General features: G+C 38.2%; 1 protein-coding gene and 1 pseudogene across 1 annotated transcript; both read left to right on the forward strand.

The window, feature by feature from the left end:
• Positions 1-72: 72 nt before the first annotated feature.
• LOC132266386 (uncharacterized) lies at positions 73-3,694 on the forward strand (annotated as a pseudogene).
• A 1,151-nt stretch (positions 3,695-4,845) lies between these two features.
• Positions 4,846-10,406, forward strand: LOC132266388 (DExH-box ATP-dependent RNA helicase DExH18, mitochondrial). Its single transcript, XM_059767240.1, has 3 exons — positions 4,846-7,313; positions 8,784-8,850; positions 9,890-10,406. The coding sequence occupies exons 1-2, from the start codon at positions 5,050-5,052 to the stop codon at positions 8,836-8,838; spliced, it is 2,319 nt and encodes a 772-aa protein (XP_059623223.1). The 5' UTR covers positions 4,846-5,049; the 3' UTR covers positions 8,839-8,850; positions 9,890-10,406.
• The last annotated feature ends 3,770 nt before the right edge of the window (positions 10,407-14,176 follow it).

Consider the following 14,176-nt stretch of genomic DNA (forward strand, 5'->3'; position numbering starts at 1 on the left):
ACATCAAGGCTGGAGAAGTTACTTTCTTTATGATGGGTCAAGAAGACAGGGATTGTAAGAACTGTTACCATACTTATGTCGACAGCTTGGTTTCGTTGAAGGTACGCTAGTTGTCCTAGTCCCTAGCTAGTCTGCAATTGGGAATTTGCTACCTCCACTTCACCCATCCATCCAAGGGTTTTATATTGCTCATCAACATCAGGATAGAATGGTTAGTCTGCGTATTACAAGTTTAAGTTTGTTTTGTTGGAAAAAAAAATTACAATTTGCTGTTCTTGCAATTTAATCTTTTTGTTTGATTTTTTTTTTTGGTTTCTGATTGTAGACTATATTTATATTTTGAATGCAATGATATTATTAAAAAATCTCTCTTCTTGGGTTGATTAATAAGTCTGTTTTAGAATTATACTATATAATATCTATGGTTCTTGCAGTAATCACCTTTCTTGTGGTTAAATCTTACTATTCTACTTATTATTTCTTAAACTTTACTTTTCATTTATGCTAAATTTTTTAGTGTCATAGTAGGAACCTTGGTCTCTGGCTTGTCTTTACTCTTAAGTGGTAAACTTACATGAAATCGAGGCCATTGTTTTTGCAAAGAAACCAAATATTAGGAATATGGTTCCTATATAGAGTCTGAACAATAGCCTCTTTGTAGTTTCAACAACAATAGAACATTTTATATGAACCAAAAACTTTGAAGCATAGTCTAATAGAAGGAACCTTTTCTCCTACAATTATCTTTTTGTAATGGAACTAGCACTAGATCACTTGTTGAAACTAACACCGCAGAAATACGTAGACCAAAACAGGAAATGCTACTGGTAGTTCCTTTTCACAGCAATTAGGGACTGTTCCTCTACATGCAAACGTCTTACAATTGCTAGCAATGCAATTACGCGCTTCTAAAACTAGATTTGAAATTATTGTGATTGAGCCCTTTTACTCTCAGAATTTGATCAAAAGTTGAAACTGTGTTATGTCCAGAAGATATAAAATTAATTCTGCGCCTTCAGATACACATTCTTTATATCAGTTTCCATTAAGTTTTGTGTATAATGCAATGGAGGCATTCAATTTTCTATTACGTGTCTAAATGGAAACCGGATGTTGAAACGTTTCATTGTCTGGTTCTGAATATCTTCATCAAGGCTTCCACAGGACTCCTTCAATACTTTTTCTTTTTTATTTCTGTGGGTTGCAGTATAAGTCACAGGTTTATAGTACCACCCAGTTGAATAAATATAATTCTCGTGGTAACACCATGTGTATGTGGAAAATTAATCTTTCTGATGTTGGTCCTTAGTTTACTGTTCAAGGTCTTCGGGGCTACATTTCTCATCTCAATTGTACGTGGTGTTGACAGTAGTTTGCATACATAGTCAAACTAGCATATCAAACTACTATAGTGGAAGCATCTGTGGGATGGTGAATTCCCATATTCTTGTTCTCTAACTCCGAACTTCGATTAACCTGTAATCTTCCGTGCATATTGTTACGGGCCTAGAGATTTGGCGCAGCGGCACGGCCCGTGCGGCACCAAGGCGTTGCTTCAGCTCGCGCAAGCGCCCTGGTCAGCCACCACGACCTGCCCTCCCAAGGATACATGCTGACTGGTTTCGGCCTGCCATGGCCTCGTCAGGGGAACGGCTCCAGCTCCCGACCAGTTTGTGCAAGGGATGGCCAACTCCCTTCTTCATAGTCAAGTCCAAGACTAGCGACAAGCACCTCGAACTGAACCGAGTCGACCTGCCTGAACTCTGAAGAGGTACCATCCTGTGGTCCTGCACGCCCCTTCCCTAGAACCATTCCCAGTCAATGAATGTTCTTAGCCAACCAGCATGCGTATCTTCTATGCTCATGGCGTCGTTAGGAATCGGATCGTGACATTCTCCCCCACCCAAATCCTGCGACGCCCTCGTCGCAGTGCGGCGCTGACTCCGCTGCGTCCAACATTCCAAAGTCTCTCTCCTCCAGGTGGTATGCTCGCCTGCCCACCATCGCTTCCTTGTACAACCCCTGACTGCACTCGCCCAATGATAGGGTTTCGGGCTAAAGGGACGCCCACTTCTTCGGGACGCAACCCCACGTTATGCCGCCTCCGCGACACCCCGAGCAAACAAGCGCCCTCCGGCTGACTTGATACCCGCCCTTCACAACGGTTTGCACGCCTCTTGAACTTGCAAGAACTTTGGTGCGCGCGGCCCTCCGGCCATCCGATGCGCGCGGCCCTCCGGCTTAAAGGACGCATCTTCATGGGGAGATGGAGGCCCTCCTCCAACAGCATTGATTGCCCGCCGACGCTTTAGTGCACCGTCTTCATTCTCAAGACCCCCGGATCGACAAGGGGGCACACCTCTGTGCTTTTCCCCAAGTCCTGCTCTGATACCATTTGTCACGGGCCTAGAGATTTGGCGCAGCGGCACGGTCCGTGCGGCACCAAGGCGTTGCTTCAGCTCGCGCAAGCGCCCTGGTCAGCCACCACGACCTGCCCTCCCAAGGATACATGCTGACTGGTTTCGGCCTGTCATGGCCTCGTCAGGGGAACGGCTCCAGCTCCCGACCAGTTTGTGCAAGGGATGGCCAACTCCCTTCTTCATAGTCAAGTCCAAGACTAGCGACAAGCACCTCGAACTGAACCGAGTCGACCTGCCTGAACTCTGAAGAGGTACCATCCTGTGGTCCTGCACGCCCCTTCCCTGGAACCATTCCCAGTCAATGAATGTTCTTAGCCAACCAGCATGCGTATCTTCTATGCTCATGGCGTCGTTAGGAATCGGATCGTGACAATATGCTTACTTATTTCAATAATTGTTGAAGGATGAAATATAATTAAAGCTTGTTCAATTGGTAATTGCAATTGTAGCTTGTTGCTATTGGCAGATTGTAGCACCAGCATACACCAGCACCTTTGAAGACATAAAATCCCGTGTAATGGATTCTGAGATGGTTGTGCACAGTAGTGGATGCCACTGCAAAAGTGTGAGATGGCGCGTCCAAGCTCCACCCAGTGTTGTAGCCTGGCAATGCAACTGCTCTGACTGCACCATGAGAGGCAACACTCACTACATTGTCCCTTCCGGGAGATTTGAGCTTTTGGGAGACTCCAAACAGTTCCTTACAACCTATACCTTTGGCACTCGTACTGCACCAGCACACTCTGCAAGGTTTGCGGCATAACCTCTTTTTATATTCCGCGGTCAAATCCAAATGGAATTGCAGTTACATTCAGGTGTGTGGATCCAGGAACACTAACCCGTTTTGAGATTAAGTATTTTGATGGAAGAAATTGGGAAAGCTCCTATGATCAGTCTGGCGTTGCTTCGTGTTCAAAAGTCCAAATTGAAGGGTCAGTGTGAGTTCATCACAATGTATCCAAGTTTGGCAAAAACAAAGGTGGTTCAAGTTCACGTCAGAGGGTTGCATCAGCTATGGAATGTCTTCATCAACTCTAAAATATACATCTGTGTGTGTGTGTGTGTGTGTGTGTGTGTGTGTGTTTCATATATTTCTAGCAACTCAGATTCTTGGACATTGTAGAAGTTGTTTCTTGTAACTTGTTTTATTTTGTGCACTCTGTTGTTTCAGTAATGTTGCATGCCACAATGGTATTAGATATTTTGTATGAATAATTTTACATATCACAATTGTATTAATATTTAAGATGGGGGAAGTGGGGTGATTTTTTGAAGATTCCCGAACAAAGTTTAAAAAATCAGTTATTTTTCAGTAATGCCCTCTCTAGAGAGCTTTCAACTTTCAATTTTAGCCAATAAATTAAAAGAAGTATTAAATGATTAACTTCCAATTTTAACCAATACTAACTTCTCATCTGATTCAGGTAACCTATCATAAAATTTGATACCCTAATGTCCTTTATGCTCAAAAATTTACTTAAAACCCGATAATATCCTTAGAAAGTTTGAAAATGAGGTTTTGTTCATATATGTAACACGTTCAGGTCAAAGTCAACGCTGACAAATGAGTTTAGTATTATTTTTGAAATCATATAAGGTCAAAGTCAATGCTGACAAATGAGCTTAGTATTATTTTTGAAATCATATGGAAAGTCCGTGTTATTTAAAAAATCTACAAGGGAAGTAAGTATAATTATTTCTTTAATTAATCAAATTTCATAAATATATTTCACACTTTTTAAGAGTTTGGTTAAATAAATTCTAAAAAAATTATTTTCTTTTAATTCACCTCACTTTTTTTCACTTTCACTTTCCAACATTAATTTCCATCTGACCATAAATTAATGTTCTTGGAGGACATTCCACTGTATAACTACTAGGTTTCCACTCTTAATATATCAACCACGAAGTTAATAGGAAAATAAATAAAATAGAATAAAAGTTAATATAAAAAGGTAACATTACTCTAATAATAGTAATAATAATATTAGTATCCTAACAAATCATGCACACACTCACTTGCCCCCTGACTAAACATGCAATAGTTGCATGTGGTTTAGGTTTAATTTCTTAGGGTAGTCCAAAATACAGTAATTTTCTTGAATTTTCATTTCCTCTTTTATTTTTAAACTTGTAAGAACGAAAATTTTAAAGAAATGGATCATTCCTCAATCATGTTCATTTTTTTGTAGGTTCAAAATTTCGAAAAATGTGTAATATTAATTGTTTAAAATTATTTCATGAACAGATTTTAGTAACGTTTTACTAATCATGGCAAAATTGGATTGTAGTAAGTACTAGTAACTTTTTCCTAAATGCATTTTTCACTGTGTTTTCATATATATATATATATATATATTTTTTTCCTGTTTAAATAGTATTTTACGAAACAAGCCCTTAAAAATTTTCACCAACATAAGCGAAGGTTTAGGGTTTTAGTGCAATAAAGCCCCACCATCCCTCTCCCCTCTCTCTCTCTACCATTCAAATTGTGTTTTCATTCCAACCAGGTACGATTTCGACTTCAACTGTTCAAACACCTGTTGATTATATAAATATATATATATATATATATATATAGTTATATAATATCAGTTTATGTTCCGTTTCTATTGTATTTGAGTGTTCGATGGCAAGAGGTTCTGCATCATTTCTATTGCGTGCATATTCATCCAAAAACAACCTTTCTAGGGTTAGGGTTTTCTTACTCTGCAATCGATTTATCCATGCTTCCAGAGAATCGTATCATTCAGACCACCCAAAGGGCCAAATTAATCCCCCTCTTTATCTCCCAAATCGGCCCCTATTTTCAACCAGCTCAATCGATCAATTAATCTCTCGCAACCCAAAACTCAATTTCACAAATTTGAACAAACAACAGTTTTCGACAGTGGTCGAAAAGGAGAACGATGTTGAAAATCCAAGTATTACTGTTGAATCAGATTGTAGCGAAATGCGTAACAGTGATGAGGGTTCGAAAATGATTTCTGGTTTTGAGCATTTTGCGTGTCGTGATCCTGTAGAAATTTATAAGGAGCTACGTAATGCCACCAAGCACGCGAATCTAAATAAAGGTGATTGGGATGCACTAACTGAGATCTTCCATAGTTTTAAGAAATCAGGTTGGGCATCCAATCAAGCTCTTGCATTGTATATTGGTGCGTCATTTTTCCCTACCGCGGTGCAGAAATTCAAGGAGTTCTTTTTCAACAAATGTCAAGCTGATGTTACCAATTATTTAGTTTCCCTTGGCCCATGTCATGAGGCAGAAAAGTTTATTTTCCCAATTTTTGTTGAATATTGCTTAGAAGAATTTCCGGATGAAATAAAGAGGTTTCAGAGCATGATTAAGTCTGCAGACCTCACAAAACCACATACATGGTTTCCATTTGCTAGAGCCATGAAACGGAAAATTATATATCACTGTGGCCCGACTAATAGTGGTAAAACATATAATGCGTTGCAACGGTTTATGGAAGCGAAGAAGGGTATTTATTGTAGTCCACTTAGACTCTTGGCCATGGAAGTCTTTGATAAGGTGAATGCGCTTGGAGTCTATTGTAGTCTCCATACAGGGCAAGAAAAGAAGCATGTTCCATTCTCGAACCATGTTGCTTGTACAGTTGAAATGGTGTCAACAGAGGAACTGTATGATGTGGCTGTTGTTGATGAGATCCAAATGATGGCGGATTCATCTAGAGGTTTTGCTTGGACGCGGGCTTTGCTTGGGTTGAAGGCCGATGAGATACATTTGTGTGGGGATCCAAGCGTTTTGAATATTGTTCGAAAGATTTGTTCCGAAACTGGGGACGAGTTATTGGAAAATCACTACGAAAGGTTTAAGCCTTTGGTGGTTGAAGCGAAGACCTTACTAGGAGATCTTCGAAATGTGCGATCTGGAGATTGTGTTGTCGCCTTCTCAAGGAGGGAGATATTTGAGGTGAGATTGGCAATTGAGAAATACACAAGTCACCGCTGTTGTGTTATCTATGGCGCATTGCCACCAGAGACTCGTAGGCAGCAAGCTAACTTGTTTAATGATCAAGATAATGAATATGATGTTTTGGTGGCGAGTGATGCAGTGGGAATGGGTTTGAACCTTAATATTAGAAGGGTGGTTTTCTTTAGCCTTTCAAAGTACAATGGGGACAGGATTGTTCCAGTTCCGGCATCACAGGTTAAGCAGATTGCTGGAAGAGCTGGTCGTAGAGGAAGCTGCTATCCAGATGGGCTCGCAACTTCCTTGCATCTAGATGACTTGGATTATTTGATTGAGTGTCTGAAGAAACCTTTTGAGGAAGTTACAAAAGTGGGTCTTTTTCCTTTCTTTGAGCAGGTTGAGTTATTTGCAGGGCAACTTCCAGACGTTACTTTCATAAAGCTACTTGAAAAGTTTGGTGAAAATTGCCGTCTGGATGGATCTTACTTCTTGTGCCGACATGATCATATAAAGAAGGTTGCTATTATGTTGGGGAGGGTTCAAGGATTATCTCTAGAAGATCGTTTCAACTTTTGTTTTGCCCCGGTTAATATTAGAGACCCAAAAGCAATGAATCATCTTTTAAGGTTTGCTTCATCATATTCTCAAAACCTGCCTGTTAACATAGCGATGGGCATGCCCGTGTGTTCTGCTCGCAATGACACAGAGCTCTTGGATCTTGAGAGTAAGCACCAAGTATTGTCTATGTATTTGTGGTTGTCTTACCATTTCAAGGAGGAGACTTTCCCATATGTGAAGAAGGCTGAGGCTATGGCAACAGATATTGCTGACTTACTGGGTCAGTCACTCATCAAAGCTTGCTGGAAACCAGAATCGAGGGGGAAGCCAAAGTCTCAAAGGAAGGAAATAGAAGGTTATGAAAGGCCAAGGTCAATTGTCAAGTTATTCGAGAAGTAAGTTATATGAATTAGTTCATTTTTTGTTTTTTGGCTTTTTATTTATTAACATAGTTTGAATGATTTCTTTAAATTATTCAACTGGCATGCAGTTTCAGTGTAACTGGTGTTTCTTATCTATTACCTTACCTTTCCTATACACCGACTTAAGAAGTTTAGTCTTCTTTTTTGTATAGTTTCTTAACATATGCTAATTTTACCATCATGTCTATATCTTTTTAAAATGAATCATCTGAAGTTTTAGCATTGTTTTTCTGAATATTAATTGTTTATCCTCACTCTTTTTATGATTACCTTTTCTTTTAATCAAGTTTTGGATTGATAGGTGATAGTTTGTTCAATGCAACATTAGTGACAATCAAATAGAGTTCTATCTATCTATCTATCTATATATATATTCTTTTTGGTAGGTGGGTTGGGGTTGGAGAGAGGGAAACTGTTGGCATTGAGTCAGTGGTGGTGACGTTAATGGTGGTGGTGTGCAATGAAGGTAGGGTCCGGAATGGGGATGATGATCTGACAATGGTGTTGTTTGTTAGTGGTGATGTTGGTGATAGTATGGTTACAATGATATGTGGTGGTGAGGCTGGCATTAGTGTAGTGGTTGGTGGTCAGATAGCAATAATAGATGTTACTGTAGGGCCCTACCAAAATTTTTTAATTTTTTATCTATTTAAATTAGAGGACTGCTTTTACATGATGGGTTTATAGAATTGAAAGCATTCCTTGTGTGGAATAGTTTCCGGTAGTGGGTTAATATGGAAAGGTGTTCATTGATAGTGCTGAGGGTGTGCAACAATGGTGGCAATGTTAATTGTCGAGAGGGGTGAACCGGATGCAGACATAACTTTTGGCATTATTTGCATACTGTGACTGCTTTTTAAACATTACTATTATGTTCTACTGATTGATAAGGTTAATTTAAAAATTCAAAAGAAACTCCCGCCTTCATAGTGGGCATGATGGAGGCTTGTAGAGGGTGTATGGTGGATAGCCGAGTCAGGGATGCTTAGAGGGTCACTCCCCTTTGTTTATGGTGGGGCTTGTGACGTGAGAGAAAAAGGAGGTCCTTCAATGGGGAAGAGACTCCTTTTGGTCTCTCAAATACAATATTCTGAGTTCTTTATTCTTTTGGGTTAACGGGCAAAATTGTAAATCCTTGGGGGATTGTTTGGAGTTTCTGGATAGTCTGAAACTTAGTTAGCTCTTGGGAGCGGTCCCCTCTTGAGCGCCTTTTAATGAAATAATCTTACTTATCCAAAAAAAAAAAAAAAAAGTTTCAAAAGAAATACACACACACACACACACACACATACACGGAATCTGAGACATCTGCATAACTCTTCACTATATAGTTGCAGCATTTGTGATGTTCAGTCTTTCTTTTCTTTTTTGCACCTTGCACTTCAAAAAACAATGTTTATGGTGCTTTTGTCTCCATAAAGTTGAACTGTAATTGCCGTGCAGGAAAAAGAATGAAAAATCTGCTCTGCATAAGCATCAGGAGAAGATAGCAGCATAGTGCACTTACAAGGTACATGTACTACTATGCCATCCCGTTTGAGATTCTTGTATATTATACTGGTTTTTCATTATGATTTCACATCGAAAATCTCTGTAGATCCAGGTAAAAACAGAATGGCCTATAACGCATATTGAAACCATGCAAAAATGCTCTTTAGAGTCGTGCCTGATCCTTCAATTATCACATAAATTACCAAAAAATTAACGACTCCCATTTTGCTTTACTGTTAGTTTATTTTGCCTAAAAGCTAGTTCTTACATAATTTTTATTCTGTATTCGTTAACATCTTTCTGAAATATGCAATAGTTTTGAATCCATTAATCAAAATGTGGTTTATCTATAGCCATTAAGAAAAAGAATTTCTTGAATGTTTATGGTTTTTGCTTCTTTTGTTACAAGAGTTGGTGCTGTTAAGTGTCTCTTCATGCCCTTTTGCGGGGAACATACCGTCTAAGCATTATAACATTACATTTACATTTGTTTTCTTAAATATTTTTGAAATGTTCTTTCCAAGACTCTAGCAGTTAAGTACAATTGCAGATAAGTTCTTAAACCTCTTTGGTACTTATTTTTTAATATATTAATATGAATAATATGACCTGTATGTGTAAGGGGGAAAAAGGTGGCTGAATATAGCATATTGGCTGTGGGTGGTAAACAATAAATAATTGGCATCCTAATGTAGAAAAGAGTTACTATTTTTATTTTTTTTCATTGACATGAAACACATTCACACACTTTTTGTCCACACCCAGGCTCGAACCTCTCCCCTCCTCTTTGGGGATGGGGAGGTTATACCATCGGGCTAGATGCCTTTTGGTAAAAGAACTACTATTGATGAACTTCCATTTTGTTTTACCCAGTCTGGTCAATTAACTAAGAGAGCATCGGGTGTCATCACATTTGTTAAAGAAGCCAAATTGGAAAATAGAAATATTGTAGAAAGCTGGGCATATTTTACATCGTGTTTTATGGCGACTAATCTCCACACATTGTTCACATTTATGCAACTAAGTATAAACTTGATGCCATGCTTTGATTGTTACAGATGTTAAATGTGTAAAATACGGAGCCAATCTGATGAATTGGCAGATTAGTTGAGGATTGTTGCTGGAAGAAGCTATGAGCGGATGGGTATCACCAGGAGGTCGTCTCCTCAATTTCTCACATACGATTGATGTTCTTGTTTTCTGCAAGTGATTAAAGATGCATATTTTCAGCATAGCCAAGGGTTCCTGAAGATTCTGAGCTCAGTGAATTGTGCGACCGGCAAAAATTTTGGTTGGTGATAGGGACAACACTTTCCATTACACCTTGTTGCCATTGCTGAACAAGAATCAGACTATTTCCATGAACACGCTTGCATTTGGCAAATTTTTTGGGCGCCCAACTCATTCTGTGTTTGAGCGTCAAATGTGTAGGATACAAAAATAAATTTCGTGAACTTATTATGTATGGAATATTTTGTTCCTATCTATATATATATTTTTAACGAACTGATTCTGTAAAGTGATTGGATGTTGTTGGGAATACATGATGTTTGTTATTTATAGTTTCTTTAACCAGTCTTATAAATATCAGTTGGGAGATATATGCCAAGGATTATATGTCTAAGAATCCTTAGTTGTCGACTTTGGACCACACAACTTTGAATGGCATTTGCGAGTATCAGTTTCAAACATAGTTCGAATTGTCTTGGAACCTCAAACGAATTTCCCAGTAATTGCTCGGTGTGAATGAGACGGCATCTGTCGGCATGTGTCTGATAGTAGACTATGGAGTGCTATAGTATTGTCCGGTTGCCGCAGCCTCCATTCCCAATTAAACCCTAACGTTCTATGTTTAGTGACAACTGATTCATGAAGCTGGTATGTTCGAGTATTATTTCTTCTCTCCGCAGTCACTTTTCCCTCTCTCTCCAACAGATCTCCATTGTTGGTATCCAAAAAAATCAGGTGTTCTTAGAGATGGGAAGTGGATTGATTATTTCAGTAAGTGTTCGTTCTTCTTGATGAAGAACACTAGGATTTAAAACCACCACCTCTTGTGGATAACGCGAAAAAGACACCCTTAATTTATTATTATTATTATTATTATTATTAGGGTAAAGTGTAAAAAAAAACCCTGAACTATATTCTCTCTCCCTAAAAACCCCCCCTGAACTTTTTTTTAAACATTTAACCCCCTGAACTATCCCCACCGGTAAGGTTCCGTTTGGTTCCTCTGCCTAAATAGGCGCGTGATAATCACATGCCAGGGCTGTAACTTTAAAATGACAAAGCTGCCCTTATTGTATAAAACCAAAATTTTTGATACTTTCCAAAAAAAAAAAAAAAAATATCCAAAATTAAAACCTAAACAAAATTAACCCCAAATCGTCAACTCTCTCTGTCTCTCTATCTTCTTCCCCAACTAGCCACTTCCACCATCCATGGACGCCACCACCGCCTCTCCCTCTCTCTAATCCAACTCCATCTCTTGAAGAAGATGAGAAAAAAAAAAATAAGACAAACAACAACCCCCTCTCTCTGTTTTCTAACCCTAGGAATTCAACTTTCCTGCAAAATCAAAGAGTTTGCAACAATCAACACCCCCCTCTCTCTCTCTTTTTCTAGACCTTGGAACCCAACTTTTCTACAAAATCACTGCAAAAGAAGAAAACACACAAAAACACACAACTCAACCCTCTGCAATCCAGTCTGGTTGGGTCTCAGCAGGTGGGTCAAAATCCACAAGCACTGGACACGGTGATGCCGACAACGAACAACGAAGGCGACGACGGCGATCCAATTGGGTTTCAATCTGAACATCAATTCGGCGACAAGACCATGTTCTCGATTTGGGTTCGCTGAAACAAGCAATTGGGTCTAATTTGAACCATCAATTCGGCGACGAGTGAAAGGGGGGTGTGTCGCCGGCTGAGTTACGGTTCCGATGAGGAGTGTAAGTGTAACAACCAGATATATATTGTATATATATATATATATTTTTAATTTTTGAATTCATGTTTATCCATATAATATGTATATCTATGTGGAATTATGAGGGTTATCGTATAACGGAATTTGAGAGATATCAGGCTATCAGTTTAGTTGATTTTTTTTTTGTTTTTTTTTAAGAGTCCATATAGAACTCAACTACTAGATATATATCTAGACTTGGTGTATCGACATTATTTTTTTTACGGGCAATACTATTCTGTGAGTAACGAAGAGGCTTAAGCAGATTCCATTGTCAGGCAAGTTAATTCTTACTTCTAATTCTGTATTTATTCATGTATTAATGGTTAGATTATTAGATATGATTTAATTGTAGGACTCATGATATTTATTTTTTTAGTGATATGGGGATTATACAACGAATTATTGATTGAATAGAAATTATATCTATTTCATTATTTCTTTTGTTTATTTGGAGGTGCATATTAGCATAGATTTATACTGATTGATTGTTGGGTTATAAAAGAAATTTAGTAATTAGGGTTAATGATAGTTTTGTTTTTTATTGCTAATTTAGTAAAGGAAATATGAAAGAAAAGGCAAGGAATCCGTAGAAGCCTGGAATGTGGAATGAAGAGAAAACTGAATTTGGCTTGTGCGGGTGCCACTTAAATGAATGTCTAAAGAGGTTGATTTGGTTTTTGATAATATATATATATATATATTGGTGCACATGCATGCTAGCAGCCGAAATTGTGGTGGGGAGAAGAAATGGAAATGTGCTCTTGTGGGGTCCACCACTTGGGTGTTATTTATGTAGTAAATTTGGTGGAGTTTGACACTATTCACGTTCTGATATGCTGGGTAAGAATATATCCTTTGTGTGTGGAAATAACAGAATAAGAGAATGAACTTAGTGATGATAAGTTGTGCACTCACTTAAAGTTAATTATTGGGTTTGCATTATTGTCCCAAGGTATGCACTTATATATATACATGTGTGCTATATATATTAAGTTTGATTGAGATTGAAGCTTAAAGGGAAGTAGGGACTTCTTTGGGAATACAAAAATGATCCAAAACAATGGAATCGATTAGTAACTGTAAGGTAGAACGACAATAAGAAATAGATTGTTACACTTGTCGTTATGTTTGAGTGGAATTCATGGATTTGTTCTGTTTATTATGGAGTATTATATACAATTAATGGCAGAACAATTGGAGTGATATTGAGGTTGAAATTTAGAATATAAGTTTACAATTTGTTATAATTAGGACTATTAAGTTGGTACTGGTATGTTAACATTAATTAATTATTAGTTAAGGTGGTTGATAAACTCATGATATTATGAGTATAAATTATTTAAACATATTTAGTGTTTAATTGATGTGATTAAACTAGTTGGAGTAGTAGTCTGAGACTTATACAATGATGAGTTTGTTGAGCGCAGTCAGGGACTGTCTACAGGAGTTAAATTACTCTTTTGATATGGCCATGGGGCTAAAGGTGCCCTTAGTATGTGGACGTGGTCAGGGGCCATCTGGGTGAGTAGACGTACAACCCAGCCACATGTGTGTATTTGGTAGTCAGGGACTATGCAATGCACACCATTTATTCGGAGTGGAGCCAGGGGCTCATGTGAGGTAATGACATTAAAACGCCAACTGATTGAGGGGAGCCAGGGGCTCATGTGAGGTAAGTGGGAATTTTAGTAATTTAAATTCTAAATGGGTTACAAGTTCACATGTTGAGTTAATATTATAGAATGACGACGATTAGTAGATATTTCGCGGTCACTTATATATGTATATATATACGGATTTTAAGTAAGGATTAGCTTGCTGAACGATGATAGTGTTTAGCAATTTCTTGCTGAGCTTGTGAGCTCATCCCTTTATTACTTTCAGGTGCATATGGATTAGCTTGCAAAGGAGGCTCAGTGAGAGAAGGAGATTTCCGGATTTCTATATTATGATTTTATTATTGTTTCTTAGTGAACACTTTGTAATAAGATTCACTTAGTTGGTGAAATTTTGAATTAGTTGGGGATGTAATAAATTTCATTTGGATTGTTAGATTTTTGAATAAAAAATGTTTTCTTATTGATTTAATCATGGATTATGGTGGATGAATGATGTGAGTCACGTACCAAGTTTTAGTATAAGACAAGGATTCTTGTGTTAGAATTTGCGGGGAGTGACAGTAAGGGTATCGATGGAGAGGAGTGGTGAGGGTTTTGTTTGGATTTCAATCGCTCTGTTTCATATTCAACTATTTCTCCCGAAAATGCTTCCTCTGGATATCTTCAATTCTCTGGACAGGCACAGATATATATATATATATATAGACACACACATAGAGGGAGGGAGGGAGAGAGCTGCTGTTTATGCTGCCT

The sequence above is a fragment of the Cornus florida genome, unplaced genomic scaffold, assembly GCF_030987335.1.
Source record: "Cornus florida cultivar Cherokee Brave unplaced genomic scaffold, ASM3098733v1 CherokeeBrave_3.0.0_Hap2_Chr07, whole genome shotgun sequence".
In the NCBI taxonomy this organism is placed as follows: domain Eukaryota; kingdom Viridiplantae; phylum Streptophyta; class Magnoliopsida; order Cornales; family Cornaceae; genus Cornus; species Cornus florida.